At 44.0% G+C, this 22,339-nt stretch overlaps 2 protein-coding genes across 3 annotated transcripts; both read right to left on the bottom strand.

Annotated features, from left to right (window-relative positions):
* Positions 1-656: 656 nt before the first annotated feature.
* Positions 657-6,209, bottom strand: CCL15 (C-C motif chemokine ligand 15). Of its 2 annotated transcripts, XR_007720080.1 has the most exons (5): positions 5,712-6,209; positions 3,176-3,232; positions 2,593-2,704; positions 2,034-2,173; positions 657-1,235 (listed from the first exon to the last, which is right to left on the bottom strand). XR_007720080.1 is itself a non-coding variant. In XM_050762506.1 (4 exons), exons 1-4 carry the CDS (start codon positions 5,785-5,787, stop codon positions 2,089-2,091), a joined length of 330 nt encoding a protein of 109 aa, XP_050618463.1. In that variant the 5' UTR covers positions 5,788-6,209; the 3' UTR covers positions 1,940-2,088. The 2 variants fall into 2 exon arrangements, 1 of the variants encoding a protein (XP_050618463.1); XM_050762506.1 differs by lacking the exon at positions 657-1,235 and having other exon boundaries at positions 1,940-2,173.
* Positions 6,210-16,125: 9,916 nt separating this feature from the next.
* Positions 16,126-21,072, bottom strand: LOC126938396 (C-C motif chemokine 23). The gene is made up of 4 exons (XM_050762509.1): positions 20,923-21,072; positions 17,404-17,463; positions 16,814-16,928; positions 16,126-16,378 (listed from the first exon to the last, which is right to left on the bottom strand). The coding sequence occupies exons 1-4, from the start codon at positions 20,996-20,998 to the stop codon at positions 16,267-16,269; spliced, it is 363 nt and encodes a 120-aa protein (XP_050618466.1). The 5' UTR covers positions 20,999-21,072; the 3' UTR covers positions 16,126-16,266.
* Positions 21,073-22,339: the final 1,267 nt, after the last annotated feature.

Consider the following 22,339-nt stretch of genomic DNA (forward strand, 5'->3'; position numbering starts at 1 on the left):
GATTGGATACAAAAATGTGGTACAGATACACCATGAGGCACTTCCTAGGTAGCCATAAAAAGAATGAAATCATGTCCTTTGGAGCAACATGGATAAAGTTGGAGGCCATTATCTTAACTGAATTAATGCAGGAACAGAAAACCAAATGCTGCATGTTTTCACTTATAAGTGGGAGCTAAACATTGGTTACACTTGGACATAAAGATGGCAACAATAGACACTGGGGACTACTAGAGGAGGGAGGGAGAGAAGGGGGCAAGGGTTGAAAAACTATTGGGTACTATGCTCAGTACCTGGGTGATGGGATCAGCTGTGCCCCAGACTTCATGCAATATACCCAGGTAACAAACCTGCACATGTAACCCCTGAATCCAAAATAAAAGTTGAAATTATAAAAATAAAGAAAATAGAAAAAGAAAAATATTCTAAAAATTCCCAGAGGGTCTAAAATTTTTTTTTCTTACTAAGGAATAAGAGATCAACTGGCTTTGGAATTTTGGCCCTGTCTGAGATGCTAGAAGACAATTGAAGAATGTCTACATTGTTCTGAGAGAAAATTATTTTCAACATGAACTTTCATATTCAGTTGAACCATTTTCAAACTTTAAGAACAAAGTTTTTAGACCTTCAAAGTCCCAGAAAGTTTATTGTTCATATCAGTTGGAGTTTTTTGTTGGAAAGCAATAGAAACTGACTCTGGTTGATTAAGCAAAAAGGACTTTACTGAAAAGATTTTGGGTAGTGTCAGGAAGACTTGGAAACTAGGTAGAGGCTGAGTGCAGTGGTTCATGCCTGTAATCCCAGTACTTTGGGAGGCCAAGGTGGGTAGATCATCTGAGGTTAGGAGTTCAAGACCAGCCTGGCCAACATGGCGAAACCCTGTCTCTACTAAAAATACAGAAATTAGCCGGGTGTGGTGGCGGGCACCTGTAATCCCAGCTACTAGGGAGGCTGAGGCAGGAGAATTGCTTGAACTTGGGAGGCAGAGGTCGAATCCTAGAGAGACCAGCTCCAATGCCACATCCAAACTCATGCCACAAGAGTCAACTGGTGTGAATGCTGTCACTGCTGCTGGGCATTGTGGTTAGCATTGCTGACCTCCAGCACTGGTCATGGGATATGTGTGCTGGCACTGCTGCTTCCAGAATCTGGAAGCTGTTGCCACCACCAGTGTCACCTGGATGGAGTCCTCTCTTTTTCTGCTTCTCTGCAACACTTGTTCCAGGCTCAGATCTCTGGAAGGGAGCATAGATTGGCCAAGCCTGAGTTGGGGACGCCTGCCCTGGCACATATGGAGCAAAGGAGAGTGTTTGCCTTTGTCATCTTTTAAAGCAGAAGGCAGTTCAAGGATATTCTAGCAAAATGAAAAATAAACCATTTTAGGAAGGAAGGAAGAGGAAGAGGAAGTTGTGGGCTGCCTGTCATGGTGGAAAGAACTCAGGTGTGTAATAAGAAGAAATCCCAGTATGACATTATTATTATTATTATTATTATTATTATTATTTTGGCAGGTCTAGAAAGCGTTTCTGCAAGTTGGAATAGGAAGTTAGAAGGTCCTTGGAGACTGTCTCAAAGAATGAAGTAGTTACCATGAAACAGATGGTGTAAATATGCAAGTGCAAATATGGAATGATAAGGAAACAAAAAGTATTTCTCTTTTGGTTAATAGAAAAATATCAAAAGGAAATCGTGGGAAAAAATAAGAATTGTTATGGGATTATAATGGATCAAATGTTAAGTACACTAGAAAATGGTGTGAACTGGGCAAATGATGGAGTAAAAGAAGCTTTCTTGAAATTGTAACCAAGCCTTTGAAGATTAGTTATTTCAGTAGAAAGGAGAAGATGAGATATAAAGTGAATTTGTATTTAATCCTGTTGGGGCTTAGCAGTTTCTTCAGTTTTATATTAGTTTATTTCCTCTTAAAACTCAAGCAAAGTTAAAAATTGAATACTCTTTATTAGATGCATGACTTCCATTACCAGACACAACAATATATATATATTTAAAGTAATTCAGGCCAAGAAACTCACAGGAGGTGTTGGAGGTGGTTGGCTGGCCTCTTTTGTCTCTTTATTATTATATTGGTTAGGACTTCAGCTTTTTCATGCAATTCTGAACTCCCGGACCACTGGGTTTGGCACAGACTTGTCGCCCCTTCTTGGTGAGGAAGCTGGGGAATAAGGGAGAGAAAGATTACAAACTTTCTCCCAAGCAGAGGGAGACAGGGGGCCCCATCCTCCCTGCTCCTCAGACTTCCCAGTCAACACAGCTTGTTTTTTCCTTTCTCTGCTGATGGCAGCTCAGGGACAGTGTCCTCTTGAGACCCTCTCAGCCTGTGGGACTCCTTAATGACTTATGGAAGTGTCCTTGGGCAGCCTTGTGCCTGCTTTCTTCTTCCTCCCCTATCTCCTCTCCATTGGGAGTGTCTCATCCCTGATGCCCTGCAGGATCCTAGTAAGGACACAGCTGCCCCGTACCTGGCAGGATCCAGAGGGTGGAACCCAATGGACGCCCATCCATCGGGTCCTCCCTGCAAGACGCTGTGGGCTGCTTCTTCCCCAACACATGGTTGGTGAGCTTGGCACTTACATGACACCCGGCTTGGAGCACTCGCTGCTCGTTTCAAAATAACTTTCCATGAGTGAACACGGGATGCTTTGTGAGATGTAGGAGATGCAGCAGTCAGTAGCAAGGTGAAAGCCTGCAGCAAGAGAAAGGGTCATTTGAGGGCCAATCCTTCTCCTCGAAAGCACTGTGCAGGATAAGAAGGCATAAGCCTCGGAAGACATGTTTCCCCTCCGTTGCCAGCATTTGCTGGCATCTCCCTGCTTCAGACCCTCCCCAGGGTTGTGCGGTGTGTCTGAGGCACAGGGTGGGCCACAGCAGGACCAGGAACATTTCCCCCAGAAGGGGAAGGCATCTGCAGACACCTGCAGACACCAGAGAGCACCTTCTTCTCCAAAGGAGCAGGCTTTTGGGGCAGCCAGAGGGGAACAGAGAAAGCATTTATGGAGGGGGTCCCCCTAGCCCATCTTGATCTTCCTTGGAGATGTTCACCACCCTCAGGACCCTCTCATTCTCCTCCTGTTCTGTAAACAGGGACAATGGATTCCATAGTGCAGACCTGCACCTGCTGGCTGCTTTTAAGTATATGCTGTATCTGATCACTTACTGCTCAGAACTACTGGATTTTTCAGTAGAAGCTTTGACATGAACTCTGTCTCTGCATCTGGAAGAAACAGACAGGACAGGGAAGGAAATCACTGAGCGGCAGCAGTATGTTTCAGCATCTCCACCTACCCCGTTGCTCATCCCCCTCCTGAGGCAGAAAGGCTCTGAAGCTGGACCACCACCACCTGTCTGGGTTCTAGGCCTGCCTCCTGGCCCATTTATTCCTTGAGGGCCCTGAGACTTTTCAGGGACCTTTTGAAAATGTAGACATGAAAACTTTGTATTGACTCTGAAATACTAAAAGCAACTGAACCTAACACAGTTCAGTTAATGGAATATCTACATGATGTGACACAGTCTACAAGTCTTTCTACACATTTCTGGAATATTTTTTTATTATAGGGCTCTGAAAACTGAAAGGTTTTATCAGCGCATATGGTGGCACAGTATCCCCTTAAGTGAAGTGAGTCTATTATAGTCTTTATTCATCCCAGTTAGCAGAAATATTCATGTGTTTGCTGTAGAAAGATTGCTGTGTTTGATTGAAACAGTCTTCCTTGGCCCCACCAAGGATAAGTACCATCTAGGTATGTATTACTTTTTTTTTTTTTTTTTTTTAATTGAGACAGGGTCTTGTTCTGTCACCCAGGCTGGGGCACAGTGGTATGATCATAACTCACTGCAGCCTCGAGGTCCTGGGCTCAAGTGATCCTCTTGCCTCAGCCTCCTGAGAAGGTGGGATTACAGGTACGAGCCACAATCCCTAGCCAATAGTTTAACTTTTTGTAGTGATGAGGTCTTGCTATGATGCCCAGGCTGGTCTTGAACTCCTGGGGTCAAGCAATTTTCCTGGCTCAGCCTCCCAAAGTGCTGGGATTATAGGTGAGCCACCATGCCTAGCTTGTATTACCTTTTGAAAACCAGAGAAATTCTGTATTCCAAAATACATCTAGCCTGATAGGATTTTGATAAGGGATTGCATATCTGTATCATGCTAAATAGAAAAATGCGGCCAGGTGCGGTGGCTCAAGCCTGTAATCCCAGAACTTTGGGAGGCCAAGGTGGCTGGATCACAAGGTCAGGAGATTGAGACCATCCTGGCTAACATGGTGAAACCGCATCTCTACTAAAAATACAAAAAATTAGCCGGGTGTGGTGGCGGGCGCCTGTAGTCCCAGCTACTCAGGAGGCTGAGGAAGGAGAATGGCGTGAAAACGGGAGGCGGAGCTTGCAGTGAGCTGAGATCGCGCCACTGCACTTCAGCCTGGGCGACAGAGCGAGACTCCGTCTCAAAAAAAAAGAAAAAAAATATCTTTACAGTGGTCAGGCACGATGGCTCACACCTGTAATCCCAACACTTTGGGAAGCCGAGCTGGGCAGATCACCTGAGGCCAGGAGTTCAAGACTAGTCTGGCCAACAAGGCGAAACCCCGTCTCTACTAAAAAAAAATACAAAAATCAGCTGGGCTTGGTGGTGCGTGCCTTAATCCCAACTACTTCATAGGCTGAGGAAGGATAATCAACTGAACCTGGGAGGTGGAGGTTGCAGTGATCCGAGATCTTGCCACTGCACTCCAGCCTGGGAGACAGAGCAAAACTTCGTCTCAAAAAAAAAAAAAAAAAAAAAAAGTCTTGACAGCTGGGGAGAGACTGCCCGTTGCAGGGCTAACCAATGCATAGAGATAGCAAAGGGTTTAGACCTTTCATATACAAATCAACAAATCCTGAGCCCATGTGCCCAGCCACCTCCTTTGCTAACTCTCACACACCAAGCCAGTATTTCCGTGGTTCTAAGTCATCCTAAGGACGAGTACTAGACAACCAGAGACTATCCCTATATCCCAAAGCCTGAAAGGCTTATTCAGACTACCTAGCCCTAAACCCTATGCTCTGGGCTGCCTTGCTTTCCCCCTGGAAACCCCAATAAAGGTTCTGGCATAGGTCGTCCCTTCTCTCCTGATTGTGACTCCTGCCCTGGATGCTTCCCTTGGGGCCCTGTGTGGCACAGTGTACCTCCTTCTCTTGGGAAATGTAAATAATACATTCTTTTTGCAATGTCATTGGCCTCTTTGTGTTGACATTCACTGCCACAAATTAAGATTCCACAGGAACAAATGAGACAGTGATCATGGGTGAGTCACTTACCTAGCTGGTTCCTTTTCCTCTCCCAAATCACAATTTTACACCAGATGGTAGATAGCAGTTCTAGCACTGTAAACTTCTATGATTCTTTTTGCAAATTTACAATTTAATTACAGTTCTTTTGTTCCAGCTAAAATATCAGCTAAGAGAAAGAATCAGATAATTTTTGCTGTGAAAAGGGAAATAACTGGCCCCAAATGGGACCAGTCACGTGTATACATTTCCCCCTCCAAGGGTCCAAAGGCTGCAGACAGAGCCAGGTCTACACTCTGCTGGTGGTTTTTAAATAAGTTCCACAACCATGTCTGGGCTGGAGAGTAGTCACAATGTGTCTCTGTCCCAGAGCCTGAGTTACCATGGACCTGGTCGCCTGGGAGAAAGCTCCCTGGACTCACCATTTGTAACCTGGGCCTGGGATCCAAGGGCAGCAACAAGCATGAGGCAGGAGAGGAGAGCCACGGAGACCTTCATCCTCCTGGTGGGCAGGCAGGACTGGCCGAGACTCCTGGGCTCACTGCTTCCTGGCTCCCCGGGATGCCAGCTCTGCCCTTGTATTTACAAGAAGGGGAGGATCCAGGAAGTCCCAGGGCAGAGGTCAGAATGCTCTTCCTCAGCTATATAATAGTTACCAAGCAGTTTCTGAAAAGAGAACAAGGCTGAGAATGCAACAGAAAGTAGAGGACAAAGGTGACTTGAACTGTCCCTGTGGATTTCCCAAACTATCCCAATAGCTACAGGCAGATAGAAAGAAATGTTTCAAGGAAGAGTCTTCCTTCCAGGGGATTCATCTAATCCTCTAAGCCTGGGATAGGAGTGGGGGACTATCTCAGACTCTTGGATTCAGGATTGGGATGTGGTGAATGCTATCTTTTTTCCATTTCTAGTTCTATTCCTGTGGTCCCAACCAGTAGGTGTTAGCAGTGCCGAATCCATATCAGTCTGCAGCAGCCTCAATTCTTGCCCCCTCAGAAGAAAGAATTCAACTGAGAGGCATAAGGCAGAGTGAGAGACCGAGACAAGATTTAGGGCAGGAATGAAAGTAAAGAACACTTGGAAAAGTGCCAAGCAGGTGATTTGAGAGATTCAAGTGCCTGGTTTGACCTTTGGATTGCGGTTTTTTTGTTTGTTTGTTTGTTTTGCTGGCATTCCGCATGCGCAGTTGTCTCCCAGCACGTGGGAGGGGCTGCATGCACAGTGTGTTTACTGGAGCTGTACACATGCTCACTTGAAGCATTCCTTCTTGACCAGTCAAGTGTTCCTAGATCACATACCAGTTGAACTCTGACATTTTGCCTCTTAGTGCACATACTTGAGCCTACTTGCCTGACCCCTGAGATCTTATCGGGAAACTGTTGATCACCAGTTTCAGATATTTCTATCTATAGGGAGACTGCCATTGCTGGTGCTGGCTTTGACCAATTACTATTTTAGAGAGACAGTGTAACATCTGCCTGACCATCACCTGATGGTTGTCTGACATTCCTGGTGGGGCAGGGGGCTCTCCTGCCCTGCTCATGTCTGAATAACTACCTACTATAACAAACGGATTTTTTTTTTTTTTTTTTTTTTTGAGGTGGAGTTTTGCTCTTGTTGCCCAGGCTGGAGTGCAGTGGTGCAATCTTGCTCATTGCAAATTCTGCCTTCCGGGTTCAAGCAATTCTCCTGCCTCAGCCTCCCGAGTAGCTGGGATTACAGGCATGTGCCACCACACTCGGCTAATTTTGGATTTTTAGTAGTATTTTTAGTATTTTGTTCACCATGTTAGTCAGGCTGACCTCAGGTGATCCACCTGCCTTGGCCTCCCAAACAAAGGGACTTCAAAGGTAAGAACCAGTCAAGCTGGCCACCAAAATGGAGAACTGGAAAGTCTCAAGATTAGAGGCCAAAAGACCTTCCCAAGCACTGACGATGCCATGTCAAGTACTAACCACCCCATCTTGAACTTTCAAGTGCCTTCAAAGCTGATGATAAAGGGTGGCCACCAGAGGGAATTCTCTAATCTGCGAACTTGGCTGTGATTTTTCAAACAGAATCTGCCAGTGGCTTCTCATGGACTTGAGTCAGCTCCAAAGTTTGTGTGTGAGTGTAGAAAGTCCTTCAGAATAGAGTTCTCCTTATATGCACAACTCCTCTATTTTCTAATATAATGGCATTTAAATGCATATTAAGTTTAAATAGTGATGCACCTATTAATTTAGATTTTATACTTTTTTCTTTTGGAGTGAATTTTTTTTCAGGACCCCAATACTAAATGCCTAATGGATAAATTGGCCCTGTGCAATACGAATTCCTAGCAACCCATTAACTCTACTTAGCAGTCACCTCTGCCAGAAAGACTTCTTGGCTCTGGCTCCCACTAGGCTGGGCCAGGGGTCCCTTTTCAGTGTTTCCACAGCATCTCTCAGCATAAATCTATGATAGCACCCGTCACATTCTATTTGAAATGCTTATTTACTTAATGGTTCTCCTCATTCCTCTGCCCCCATACAACAAGGGGTGTGTGTGTGTGTGTGAGACAGACATTAAAAAACATGTCCAGGTGCAGTGGCTCATGCCTGTAATCCCAGCACTTAAGCTTGAACTCAGGAGCTCCAGACCAGCCTGAGCAACATAGCAAGACCTCGCTTCTACTAAAAAAAAAAAAAAAAAAAAAAAAAAAAAAAAGCCAGGCTTGGTGGCACATGTCTACAGTCTCAGTTACTTGAGAGTCTGAGGCAGGAGGATTTCTTGTGCCTGGGCGTGCTTCAGGCTGCAGTGACCTATGATCACGCCACTGTACTCCATCCTGGGTGACAGAGTGAGACCCTGTGTCAAAACAAAACAAAAAACAAAACAAAACAAATCAGCCACATATCATGACATTTACCCCCTTAACAAACTTCCAAGTGCACAGTTACAAGGTCCTTGAAGAATGTCTCCAAGGATGAGATAGTTACTGTACCTGCTGCACAAAAACCATCACATTGCAGTAAAGAGTTATTACTCAGATCAATCTCATCGAAGGCTCACAGATTAAAGGTTTTTGAAAGGTAGTTTGGGGGAGGGGATGAATGTGGACGCGTTCAAAGGACGCTTGCTGCTGACTGCTTGGGGGGTGCAATCATAGAAGTGTGGGAAATTCATCTCCTGTAGGCTGAATGGCTTCTGGGTGTTGCCGCAGGAGCTGTTGGTGGGTCCAGGTGGAGCCATCATCAGTGTCTCAATGCAAAAAAAAAAAAAAATCCTGAAAGGATATCTCAGAAGGCCAATCTTAGGTTCTACAATGGTGATGTTATCTGCAGAGAAATTGGGGAAGTTGCATATCTTGTGATCTCCACAATAATGGCTGGCAATCATTTACGTCTACACTTTCTCCTTAGCAAAATTCAGGCTCCTCTATCCTCCTAGCCTGGTAGTCTTTCATTAGCTTTACAAAAGTGGTTGAGTTTGGGGAAGGGCTAATCATTTAAACTATAAACTAAATGTCTGGAAGCTTGAAAGCTAAAGGCAAGAAGGGAGTGGGCTAGATCAGATCTTCCCGTTGTCACGGTTTTCTCACTGTTATAATTTTTGCAAAGTTGGTTTCATTACCATAAAACAAACAGTGTGAGTCTGCAAGTACAAATGCAGAATGATGATAATGAAAGGAAGACAAGTATTTCTCTCTTGGTTAATAAGAGAAAAGGTTGTTAAAAACCTTAGCCAAATTAAATTTAACAGAGTTTAACTGAACAAAGAACAATTTGCAAATAAGGTAACCTCTTGAGCCAGAGTAGGTTCATAGAGACGCCAGCACAGCCGCATGGTAGATTTATAGACAGAAAAAGAAAAGTGATCACAGAAAACGGAAGTGAGGTACAGAAACAGCTGAATGTATTACAGCTGGGCGTTTACCTTATTCAAACATGGTTTGAATAGTTGGCCCCCTTTGATTGGCCAAAACTCAGTGATTGGCACAAGAGTAGGTTACAGCCTGTTTACACCTCTATTCAGGTTACAGTTCACTATGTACAGAGAAACCTTTAGGCTGAACTTAAAATAAGTGAGAAGGTAGCTTTAGGCTAAAGTTGATTTAACAAGGTCCATTAAAAATTGTTGGAAAATAAGAATCTACATGAGGTTATCATGGGTTAAATATTAAGTAAATGACAATGTTGTGTCATCTGGGCGAATGATAAAAGAGAGTTTTTATTTTTGTTTTAAAATTTTTTTCTTGATCTAGGTCTTGCTTTATCACCCAGACTGGGATGCAGTGGCTTAACCATAGCTCACTGTAACCTCCAACTCCTGGGCTCAAGTGATCCTCCCACCTCAGCCTCCCAAAGTGCTGGGATTACAGGTGTGAGCCACCACACCCAGCCAAAACACTGTGTCCTAAACTGTAGTTAACACTTCAAGATTAGCTCTTTTAGTAGGGAAGAGATAAGATGTAATGTGAATTTGTGTTTACTTTCTTTAGGGTTATAATAATTCCAAGCTTTTATCATCCTCTCGGGGTGTTCTTCTAACACAGTTGTGATTCAGTGTTATAAAGGTTATTTGGTTATTAATCAGTTTTCTCCTATTGATTTCTTAGACAAGTCACACTAAAAGTAAGCATAGAGCTTAAACATGTTTTTCAAATAAAAAATACTTTGTTGTTGTTTAGAATTGTTTAGAATTCAGTGCTGTCTTTTGAATTTTATGAGACAGTTTTCCAAGGTGTACTAATTATACATATACATTTATATACTTTAATAGAGATGTATATGTAAGTAATATTAACTACATCTTTAAATGTGGAAAACTAAATTAAGAAAAATGTTCTTTAAGTTTAGAGGTGAAATCTCTTACAAATTGTTACTGTAGGTAGCTAGTCATACATAAACAGGGCAGGAGAGGCTCCTCCCAACCAGAAATGTCAGGCGACCATAAGGTGATGATCAGGGGGTTGTTAACTGTCTCTCTAGAATAATAATTGGTTGCAGCTAGCACCAGGGAAAGGCTGTGCCTATAGATAGAAAAAACCTGAAACTGGTCATCAGCAGCTTCCTGATAAGATCCCAGGAGTTGGGTGAGTGAGCTCACGCATGCGCACCAAAAGACAAAATGGTGGCATTTAACTCGTATAGGATGTTCTGGGGGCATTCTATCAGTAAAGGGAAGAACACCTCAAGTGAGCATGCATACATCTCCAGTAAACACACTGCACATGCTCCCCTCCCAAGCAGGGCGTTGCGCTAGTGCTTCCCACCCCAAGGGAAGAATAAGGGGAGAAGGGACCCAAGACCCCAGAAGTATGCCAACATGTAAAACCCCAATTCAAAAGGTCAAACCCCACACTTGACCTCCAAAGTGTCTCTGCTTGGCCCTCTTCCAAACGTACTTTACTTTCTTTTTATTCCTGCTCTAAACCTTCTTCTCTTCTTTTTTGTCTTTTTTTTTTTGAGATAGAGTCCTACTCTGTCACCCAGGCTGGAGTGCAGTGGCATGGTCTCGATTCACTGCAACCTCTGCCTCCTGGGCTCAAGCAGTTCTCCTGTCTCAGCCTCCCGTGTAGCTTGGGTTACAGGTGCCTGCCACCACACCCAGCTAATTTTTATTGGAGATGGTGTTTCACTAAGTTGAACAGGCTGGTCTCAAACTCCTGACTTCAAGTGACCCTCCCACTTAGGCCTCCCGAAGTGCTGGGATTACAGGTATGAGCCACCACACCCGACCTGTAAAGCTTCTTAATAAACTTTCACTCCTGCTCTAACACTTCCTCAGTCTCTTCTCGCTTGGGCTCCTCATTTGAATTCTTTCTCCTGAGGAGGGAAGAATTGAGGTTGCTGCAGACCTGTACAGATTTGCCACCAGTAACTCGAATAACTTGCCCCGCAAACTAAATTTACACCTAATAAAAAACTTAGAAATAGGTAAAAGGGGCCAGGCGCGGTGGCTCACACCAGTAATCCTAGCACTTTGGGAGGCCAAGGCAGGCAGATCACGAGGTCAGGAGTTTGAGACCAGCCTGGCCAACATGGTGAAACCTCATCTCTACTAAAAATACAAAAATTAGCCGGGCATAGTGGCTGGTGCCTGTAATCCCAGCTGCTAGGGAGGCTGAGGCAGGAGAATCGCTTGAACCCGTGAGGTAGAGGTTGCAGTGAGCCGAGATTACACCACTGCACTCCAGCCTAGGTGACAGAGCAAGATTCTGTTTCGGAAAAAAAAAAAAAAAAGAAAGAAGTAGGTAAAAGGATGACTGCACGGTTTTCAAGGTCATACTACAATGTTGACTAAAAGGCCCTCCCTGGGATTCCTTAAATCCGTAGGGGAATGAACTTTTGATTGATTTTCTGTTTACCATTGATCAGGCCCCAGATTCTGAGAAAGTATATGTTAAATTATAAACGTGTGTGTAGCCAGATGCAAATGATTTGTGTCTGTTAAAAAAGATAATCCCACAGTTACAGGTTTTTCTATTGCCCTATCCACAGGGTAATAATGTGTGCTCTAATTTAACAAACTTATTTCACAACATCATCCCCAGTAAACTATACAAATCTCTGTTATTCAAATGATTTTTGAACTATTTTAATAGTTCTCTCACTAATGAGTTAAATACATCTTTGATGCATATTCAATCTAAATTGGATGAGTAATATTTTTAGCTTTGTAAATTGTATTATGATGTCTCCTGTTTTGAAGATAATGCTTATCCAAAGTTCAGTAATTCCTTTAGTTTCTTTTTCCTCTTAAAATTCAAGTAAAGCCTGGGCATGGTGGCTCACACCTGTAATACTAGCACTTTGGGAGGCTGAGGCAGGAGGATCGCTTGAGCCTAAGAGATCAAGACCAGCCTGGGCAACATAATCAGATCCTGTCTCTTCAAAAAAAAAAAAAAGAATTAGCAGAGTATGGTGGCATGTACCTGTAGTCCCAGCTGATATGGACAGGAGGCAGAGAAATACTGGGTAGAAGAGGGCAGTTCCCTGGTAAATGCCCCACCCTCAAGCCTGGGAACCCACAGCCCTAAATTGGAACAGGCATTTCTGTTTTTGTATCCAAATGTTGCCTTTTCCAAGACTACTCTGGCCTGCCACACCCCTATCTTGTGTCCATCTGACAGCTAGACCTCCATGAAGGGAAAGAGAGCCAATATTACTTTTACCCAAAGGAAAGAGAGAAGTGGCAGGATCTTAGAAAAGAGGCAGATCTTAAACCCCAAACTCCATGAGCAGAGGAACAGAAGAACGGCAGTGGCAGAGAAGGAGAGATGAGAAGGAGCATCTGAATATCAGGAGAAGTTCGGCTGGGGACGGTTGAAGAGGAGATCAGCTGCGGGATGGCTAAACTCCAAGGGAAGATCATCTTCCCACTTCATCCGTTCTCCAGCTCCCCATTCATCCCATAAGAGCCACATCCATCACACAATAAAATCTCCACATTCACCATCATTCAGGTCTTCTTGGACGATGACCAGATTCTTCCTGGATGCCAGACAAGGATCTGGGTACCAAGAGGGCAGGGTATATTCAATCTAGGGCTTCAGGTTGAGGCCCTAGAAAGGAAAACCAGATCTGAGGGATCCAAAGCCGGGCAACAAGCACAATGTAAATGGGAAGGACCAATTCCTGCTGACTAAACCCTTGCTTCATGAAAGGAGGCCGTGCTCCATGACACAGATGAGGCCCAGGGAGCTCAAAGGTTGTTGGCAGCAAGGGAAATAGGGCATACTGTGTAAGAGTGGATGTTCTCACCTCCCAGACCCCCCTGTTAACATGAATAAAAGCCACTTTGGCACCCATGGATGGCACCTGCCAAGGTCCCTAGGACTTGGGGACAAAAAGACAGAAGAGGCAAGGGGGATGCCTGCTTTCTCTCCATCACAACCTGAGTTATCACTAAAAGAAGGGAAGGAAATGAGGGTCACCTCTATTTCTTGCCTTTCAGAATGGGCAATCAGCTGTCTTCACTACTCCCAGCTTATACTCCTCTGGAGTGTATCCTGAACCACTGGGACTGCTTTGACCCTTAGACTCTGGAGGAAAATGGCTCAGAGCCCTCTGCACAAAGGTTTGGGCAAATTATGAAAGACTGGCTTGGCCTCAGGAAGAAACCATTCGTTTTGATACCATCCAGCAGTTGCAGCTTTTCTGTAAACGTGAGGGCAAACGCTCTGAGGCCCCATATGTGCAGGCTTTCTATACCTTGCTGGGCAATCCAGACCTTTGCTGACAATGTAGAATTAATCCAGACCTATTTGCCATCTCGGGAAAGGCTGCAAGGGGCAATCCCAGGGAACTAAACAAACAGATCCCAGAGGTATCCCCAGCAGAGGAACCAGCTCCCTTCAGCCCTGCTCCTCCAGGTCCACCCCATCCTCCCTATCCAGCTTCAGTCTCTCACTTGCCCCCTTCTAGAAATTCTCACCCTAGACAAGCCCCAGTCTCATTCTTTCCTCTCCAACAGATGCCTGGTGAATTTGCCCCAGTAAGGTCCAGGTGCCCTTCTCTCTACAGAACTTGAAGGAAATTGAGGGGGATGTTGGCAAGCTTTCAGATGATCCTGAAAGATATATAGAGGCTTTCCAGAATTTAACCCAAGTATTTGAACTCTCCTAGGAAGATGTGATGTTACTTTGAACCAAAACCTGACTAACACTGAGAAACAGGCCACTCTGCAAGTGACAGAGAGATCTAGGGATGAGGTTTGTATCACATGTAGCACCCAGGAAAGGGGGCGAATATTATCCAACTGGAAGAGAAGCAGTATCAATGAATGTCCCTAAATGGGATTCCAATGACAAGATGGGAGAATGGAAGAGGAGACAGTTTCAAGTGTGCATAATAGAGGGCTTATGTAGGGCTAGAACTAAGCCTCTTCACTATATCAAGATATCCATGATAGACCAGGGATTTAATGCAAATTCCACTGCCTTCTTGGGGAGGCTAAGAGGGTCCTTTGTAAAGCATAGGTCTCTATGTCCTGATTCCGTCAAGGGACCACTAATCCTAAATGATAAATTTATTACTCAGGCAGCCCCTGATATCAGGGGTAAGTTGCAGAAATAGGCCCTGGCATCAGGGAGTACTTTAGGAGACCTCCTGAAAGTGGCTACCTTGGTCTTTTACAGTAAAGATAGGGAAATATGAGAAAGAGGCAGAAGCTTTAAGGGCCACCATGCAAACCCACAAACCCCAGGATTCCCAAGGTTCATCTGTTAACTCCTACAAATGTGGCGAGAACAGTTATCTTTCTTCTAAAATTTAACCACACCCCTACAAGTCTTAATTCCTTTCACCAAGGTGAAACAGCTTGGGGTACAATGTTGTTAGTATATTACATTTCCTATTTCTGTAATCTTTGGCACTAGATTATTTCCTTATATAATACACATGTTTAACCCATGCATACTTAACACCTTGTAAAACTTGTTGTATTCTCTCAAGTTTGAGGTCATCAAACTCCAAATGGTCAGGCAACTGGAGCCTTGGATGATGACTCCCCTTCCCCAGGGACCCTTATATAGACCTCTGGGAGGAATCTGACTTCTGTTTTCCCCAAAATAATGTCCCCATCAGCGGGAAGTAGCTAAGACTGATCATCGTCCATATTCTAATGGTAATTAGATGGGCCTCTTAGAGGGGGGAAATGATACAGATACAGGCAAGGAAATACCCGGGGTAGAAGAGGCAGTTCCCCAACGAAGGCCCACCCTGAAGCCTGGAATTCCATGGCCCTAAGTGGGAGCAAGCATTCCTATTTTCATGCCCAAATGTTGACTTTTCCAAAACCACTGTGGCCTGCCACACCTCTATCCTGTGCCCATATAAACCCCCAAGCTCTACAAGCAGAGGAACAGAGGAGCAGCAGAGCAGCAAAATGGCATGGCAGAGAGGGAGAGAAGAGAAGGAGCATCTGAATGTCAGGAGGAGTTTGGCTGAGGACGATGGGATAGTAGACAAGCCGCGGGATGGCTGAACTCCAGGGGAAGATCATCTTCCCACTCCATCCCCTTTCCAGCCCTGCATCCATTCCTCTGAGAGCCAACTCCATCACTCAGTAAAATCCCCACCTTCACCATCCTTCAAGTTGACGTGACCTGATTCTTCCTGGATGCCAGACAAGGACATGGGTACCAAGAGAGTATAAAAGGCTGTCACCCTGACTCTCCACTGAATGGAATAGCTATCCACAAAAAGCAATTGCTAAAGGGCATTGCTTGTAATGCACTCCTAGATGCTACAATGGGGTTGGAGCCCAAAAGCACTCACCCTGGCTCCTGCACCTGCCCGTCTGCATGTTCCCCCTCCCATAAGGGGTTTAAGTGTGCAGCAGCCTTGCAAACAAGCCACACCCCTGTCACAAGTCCTGTGAGGGGGTCAGGGAACTCTCCTGTGTTAGCCCAACTGGTGCCATCAAGTAAACCCCTGCCGTTTTGCACACCCTGATCGGGGAGGAAACTTCCATGGGGGCTCAGGCCATGAAAAACATTTTGCCAAACAGATCCCAGGCCACACTGCCTGACTGCAGGAAGTGGCTCACTTATTATATCCTGCCAGGCAGCTAGCCACACTGTCCCACCTCCCCTGTCCAGACCTATAATTGTCCCAGTCTGGAAGCAGGACAGGGGCTCCAGCATTTGTTGGTGCTCCCCCTCCACAGGTTTCTCTGTCCAATAAACCTGTGTTGCTGTCGAGCTTCCCCACCTTGTATGTCTCTTTTCTCTGTCCTAACATCCTGTTTCACAGCTACTTGTAGGGCTGAGGTAGGTGGGTTACTTGAGCCCAGGAGGTTAGGCTGCAGTGAGGCAAGATGTGCCAGTGCACTCCAGCCTGGGTGACAGAGACCCTATCACACAAAAAAAGTGAGAAACTCTTTATTAGATGAATTGCTTTAAATCCAGAACACAAGAATAAATGCTTCTTAAAAAAGTAATTCAGGAAGGTAGTTGAGGCAAGAAAGTTGGTAGCTGGCAACTTGCGTCCCTTCGCCTTGACAAGTTCAGTTCTTCCTGGCCTTGATCCGTGTGGCCAGCTTCAGCATTATCCTGCAAGCCAGAACTTGCTTATTACTGGGACTGACACATAAACGTCGCCCGTTCTTGGTGAGGAAGCTGGGGAACAAGGGGGAGAAAGGTTACAAACTGAGGTGTGTCCAGCACATGGGGACAGGGGGCCCCATTCTCCCTGCCCCTCAGATTTCCCAGTCAACACAGCCAGTTTTTTCTTTCTTTTCTTTCATTCTCTGCTGATGGCAACTCAGGGCCAGTGTCCTCTTGAGACCCCCCTCAGCCTGTGGGACTCTGTAGTGACTCATGCGAGCATCCTTGGGCAGACTTGTGCCTGCTTTCTTCTTCCTTCCCCACCCTTTTTCCCCTGGGAATGTCTCATCCCTGATGCCCTGCAGGATCCTCATAAGGACACAGATGCCCCATACCTGGCAGGATCCAGAGGGTGGGCCCTGATGGACACCCATCTATCAGGTCCTCCCTGCAAGATGCTACAGAGTGCTTCTCCCTCAACACGTGTTTGGTGAGCTTGGCACTTACATGACACCCGGCTTGGGGCACTTGCTGCTTGTTTCAAGGTAACTCTCCAAGAGTGAACACGGGATGCTTCCTGGGATGTAGGAGGTGCAGCAGTCAGCATTAATAGCGTGAAAGCCTGCAACAAGAGAAAGGGTCGTTTGAGGACCAATCTTTCTCCTCCAGAGCACTGTGGAGGGTGAGAAGGCACATGGCTCGGAGGAGATGTTTCCTCCTCTGTGGCCGGCACTTGCTGGCATCTCCCTGCTTCAGATCCTCACCAGAGTTGAGCCGTGTGTCTGAGGGCACTCAGGGTGGGCCACAGCAGGACCAAGAGCATTTCCTTCAGAAAAGGAAGGCATCTGCAGACACCTGCAGGCATCAGAGAGCACCTTCTGCCCCAAAGGAGCAGGCTCTTGGGGCAGCCAGGGGGTAACAGGGAAGGCATCTATGGACGGGGTTCCCCTAGCCCATCCTGATCTTTCTTGGAGATGTTCACCACCCTCAGGACCCTCTCATTCTCCTCCCATACTGTAAACAGGGACAATGGATCCCATAGTGCAGACCTGCACCTGCTGGCTGCTTTTAAATATATGCCGTATCTGATCACTTACTGTCCAGAACTTCTGAATTTGCCAGTGAAAGCTTTGACATCATGAACCCTGTCTCTGCATCTGGAAGAAAGACAGGACAGGGAAGGAAATCACTGGGTGAGAGCATTGTTTCAGCATCTCCACCCACCCCATTGCTCATCCCCCTCCTGAGGCAGAAAGGCTCTGAAGCTGGACCACCACCACCTGTCTGGGTTCTAGGCCTGCCTCCTGGCCCATTTATTCCCTTAGGGCCCTGAGACTTTTCAGGGACCTTTTGAAAATGTAGACATGAAAACATTGTGTTGACTCTGAAATACTAAAAGCAACCTCAAAATCTAACATGGTTCAGTTAGTGGAATATCTACATGATGTGACACAGTCTACAAGTCTCTCTACACATTTCTGGAATCCATAGTACTCTGGAAACAGAGAGGTGTTCAACAGCGCATATGGTGGCACAGTATCCTCTTAAGTGAAATGAAGCTATTATGGTCATTATTCATCCCAGTTAGTAGAAATATTCATGTGCTTGTTACAGGAGATTGCTGTGTTTGATTAAAATATTGTTCCCAGGCCTCATCAGGGTTAATAAGTACCATCGATATATGTTTAAGTTTTTACTAAATCATTTTTAAATTGTGGTTTCATATATATATATATAATATAAAATTTGCCTTTTGAACTATTTTAAGATTACAGTTCAATAGCATCAAATACATTCAAACAACTCTGCAATTTTCATGACCATTCATTCAGAGAACTTGTTCATTTTGTGAAACTGAAACTCTGTATTCATTAAACAACAACTCCTCATTCTTCCTCCCCTTAATCCCTGACAACCACTATCTAGGTCGTGTCTCTGTGGATTTGATTGCTCTAAGTACCTCATGTGAGTGGAATCATACGCTATTTGTCCTTTTGCGACTGGTTTATTTCACTTAGCATAATGTCCTTGATGGTCATCCATATTGTAGCATGTGTCAGAATCTCCTTACTTAAATTTTTTAAAATTTTTATTTTTTCTTACTTCAACATTCAAGGGAATCTCCTTACTTTTCGAGGCCAAATAGATTCCATTGTATGTATGAATCACACTTTGTTTATCTACTAACCTTTTGATGGGCACTTAGTTTGCTTCTACGTTTTGGCTATCGTCATCAATAACGCTGCTATAAATATGGGTGTACAAAAATCTCTTCATGTACCTGTTTTGAATTATTTTGGATATATACCCAGAAATAGAATTGCTGCATCATATCATATTAGCTTTTTAAAACCTGAGAAATTCTGCATTCCAAAATTTATCTAGCGCCAAGTGCTTTGGAAATGGGATTGTGGAGCTGCCTTATGCTTGTTAGGCAAATGAAACTAAGCGCTACACTTTTTTCCTTTCTTTTTAATTTTAATCCTCAAAGTTAGTTTATTTCCACAATTGACTGTATCACAGAATAAAGTTAGCTTTAAAATTTGGCCGGGTGCGGTGGCTCATGCCTGTAATTCTAGCACTTTGGGAGGCCAAGGCGGGCAGATCACTTGAGGTCAGGAGTTTGAGACCAGCCTGGCCTACCTGGTGAAATCCCGTCTCTACTAAAAATACAAAAATTAGCCGAGTGTGGTGGCATGTGCCTGTAATTCCAGCTACTAGGGAGGCTGAGGCAGGAGAATCGTCTGAACCCGGGAGGTGGAGGTTGCAGTGAACCAAGATTGTGCCGCTGTACTCCAGCCTGGGCCACAGAATGAGACTCCATCTCAAAATAAAATAAAATAAATTAAAATAAATATTTACTTTTAATATAATTTAATAATTATATTAAATATATTTTAAGTACAACGTAATAACTATTAAATATACTTTTTCTTTTTTTAAAATTAATTAAATTTACTTTTATTTTACTTTAAGTTCTAGGATACCTGTGCTGAACGTGCAGGTTCATTACATAGGTATACATGTGCCATGGTGGTTTGCTGCACCAATCAACCCATTATCTAGGGCTTCCACATGCACCAGGTATTCGTCCTAATCCTCTCCCTCCTTCTTCCCTCCACTCCCCAACAGACCCCAGTGTGTGATGTTCCCCTCCCTGTGTCCATGCGTTCTCAGTGTTCAACTCCCACTTATGAGTAAGAACATGTGGTGTTTGGCTTTCTGCTCCTGTGTTAGTTTGCTGAGAATGATGGTTTCCAGCTTTACCCATGTCCCTGCAAAGGACATGAATTCATTTCTTTTTATGGCTGCATAGTATTCCATGGTGTATATGTGCCATATTTTCTTTATCCAGTCTATCTTGATGGGCATTTGGGTTGGTTCCAAGTCTTTGCTATTATGAATAGTGCTGCAATAAACATAAATGTGCATGTATCTTTTAATATAATATATAAGCAAGCTTTTAATATATTAAAAATAAATACACTTTTAATATAATTTAATAACTGTATTAAATATCTTTTAATATAATTCAATAACAATATTAAATATAATTTTAATATAACTTAACCACATTAAATATGCATTTAATATAATTAAACAATTATATTAAATATACTATTAATAATTTTAAAGCCAGCTTTAAAGTTGATATTTACTTAACATTTTGAAACATAAAGACTTAGCAATAACGATTCAGCTGCCAACTTAGTCCCCCAATTGCTTTCTAGTGTTTTCAACTTATTTCTTATATGGTTACATTAAATGAATTATATGTAATGAGGCATGTGGGTGTATTTTAATATGTTCAATATGGTTTGGGTAAGGTAAAAAAAAGATCTTAAATGGCCTTGTCTTTCCATAACTACTTCCTTATTAGCTCATATTTTAATTCCACCACTTACTAGTTGTGTGATCTACCAAGTTATCTAAGGTTCTGTGCCTCAGTTTTCTCATTTGTAAAATGTCAATAATAATATGAAAAACTATATAAAAATTGATGTTTTGTTTTCTCCCTACAAAAGTAACACATTTGCATTTTTATTTTTTTATCTAATACATATCCCACAGGGTTGTTAGATAGAATTGATGTGTTAATATCTGTAAGACACTTAGAACAGTGCCTGCCCTGTACATAGGAAGTACTAGAAGTGCATTTGTTAAACAAAAAAATATGATGGTTAGGTGACCTTGGTTGAGTCATTTGTGTGGCTGGTTCCATTTCTTCTCCAAAATGATATTATAGATGATACTAGATGGTATGTAACAGTTTTAAGATCATACAATTCTATGTTTCTTTCTACAAATTTGTAATTTTACTACACTTCTTTTAATTTAGCACTTAATAGTCCTATGTCAGCTAAGGGAAGGTATCAAATAATTTTGCTGTGAAAAAGGAAGTAATTGGCCCAACATTGGACCAGCCATATGTGTATATTCCGCTCCCAGGGTCCAAAGCATGCAGACAGAGCCAGGTCTATATTCTGGCGCTGCTTTTAAATGAGTACCATGACCATGTCGGGAGGGTGAGTAGTGACAGGAGGGCAATGTGTCTCTGTCCCAGAGCTTGAGTTACCATGAACCTGGTCGCCTGGGAGAAAGCTCACTGGACTCACCATTTGTGACCTGGGTCTGGGATCCAAGGGCAGTAACAAGCATGAGGCAGGAGAGGACAGCCACGGAGACCTTCATCCTCCTGGTGGGCAGACAGGGCTGGCCGAGGACTCCTGGGCTCACTGCTTCCTGGCTCCCAGGATGCCAGCTCTGCCCTTGTATTTATAAGAGGAGGAGGATCAGGAAGTCCCAGGGCAGAGGTCAGAATGCTGTTTTTTGACTTATGATAGTTAACAGGCTCTTTCTAAAATGAGAACAATGCTGGGAATGCAACAGGAAGTAGACGACAAGGATGATTTGGACTGTCCTTGTGGACTTCCCGAATTGTCCCAATAAGTACAGGCAGAGACAGCAAATACTTTATGATGGATCCTTCCCCTGGGAGATTCATTCATCCTCTAAACAGTGGAGTTTTTTTTTCCTCAGGAGCTAACCACCTTCAGATGCTCAAATAGCCTGTACACATGGGGACCACCAGAGAGAACACTTCAACTTGTAGAACTATGATCTCTGCTGGTAACCACAGCTCATACGACATCCCGTGATGGACAGCCCATGATATGTACTTACACAGCATGATTGTCTAGTATAAGCTGAACTACTCTAGAAGATAATGGGTAGAGTGTAGGGCAAGGATGAGCACATGGGAGCTAAAGTATCCCCTTGTGGGGGTAGCCCGCCTTCCTTCTCAATTCTGCATTTAGTCTCTGGAAAGGAATATTCTTCGTCCAGTGTCTGGAGATATCCTTGACTCCTCTCTTTGTCTCATACCCCATATCTAATTCATTAGTAAGTATTTTTGCCTTATTTCAAAAACATAGCCAGAATCATCTTATTCCCTCAAAAGAAAACTCCCATTTATTTCTCTACTACTATTCTCAATGCTTCACTTCTGAGACTACCTGGTATTAGCATAGACTACAGAGGTTAAGGGCTCAGTCCCATGAGACTGGCACCACTTCAGATGCCAATCTCAAATAGTGGGTCCCCAGGTTACCCACAAGTTCTCTTTGACTTGGCTACACATCAGAACTTCCCATGACATCCTCCTCAGGTTCTGTAATTACTAAAATAGCTTTCAGAACTCAGAAGAACAGTTTACTTACAGGGTTATATTATAAAGCATACAACTCAGGAACAGTCAGGTCAGTGAGATGCATAGGGCAAGACATGGGGAGTGGGTTTGGAGCTTCTGTGTCCCATGCAGGTGTGCCACTCTCTCAGCGCCTCCACTGAACACTGTTCCAAGTTCACCAACCTGGAAATTCTCTAAACCCTACTCTCTTAGGTTTTTATGGAGGCTTTATTACATAAGCATGCTTGACTAAATGGTTAACCATTAGTGATCAGATCAATCTCCAGCCTCTCTCCCCTCCCTGGAGTTTGGGGGTAGAGGCTGAAAGTTCCAATCCTCTCATG

This window comes from Macaca thibetana, chromosome 16, assembly GCF_024542745.1.
Source record: "Macaca thibetana thibetana isolate TM-01 chromosome 16, ASM2454274v1, whole genome shotgun sequence".
NCBI classification, from domain to species: Eukaryota; Metazoa; Chordata; class Mammalia; order Primates; family Cercopithecidae; genus Macaca; species Macaca thibetana.

Coding starts and splice junctions, on each gene's coding strand:
- CCL15 (XM_050762506.1), bottom strand. CDS start 5,787: ATGAAGGTCTCCGTGGCTCTCCTCTCCTGCCTCATGCTTGTTGCTGCC. Junction 3,233..5,711: donor CCAGGCCCAGGTTACAAATG/GTGAGTCCAGGG, acceptor TGTTTCTTCCAG/ATGCAGAGACAGAGTTCATG. Junction 2,174..2,592: donor TGCTCCAAGCCGGGTGTCAT/GTAAGTGCCAAG, acceptor CTTATTCCCCAG/CTTCCTCACCAAGAAGGGGC.
- LOC126938396 (XM_050762509.1), bottom strand. CDS start 20,998: ATGAAGGTCTCCGTGGCTGTCCTCTCCTGCCTCATGCTTGTTACTGCC. Junction 16,929..17,403: donor AAATTCAGAAGTTCTGGACA/GTAAGTGATCAG, acceptor CTCTTGTTGCAG/GCTTTCACGCTATTAATGCT. Junction 16,379..16,813: donor TGCCCCAAGCCGGGTGTCAT/GTAAGTGCCAAG, acceptor CTTGTTCCCCAG/CTTCCTCACCAAGAACGGGC.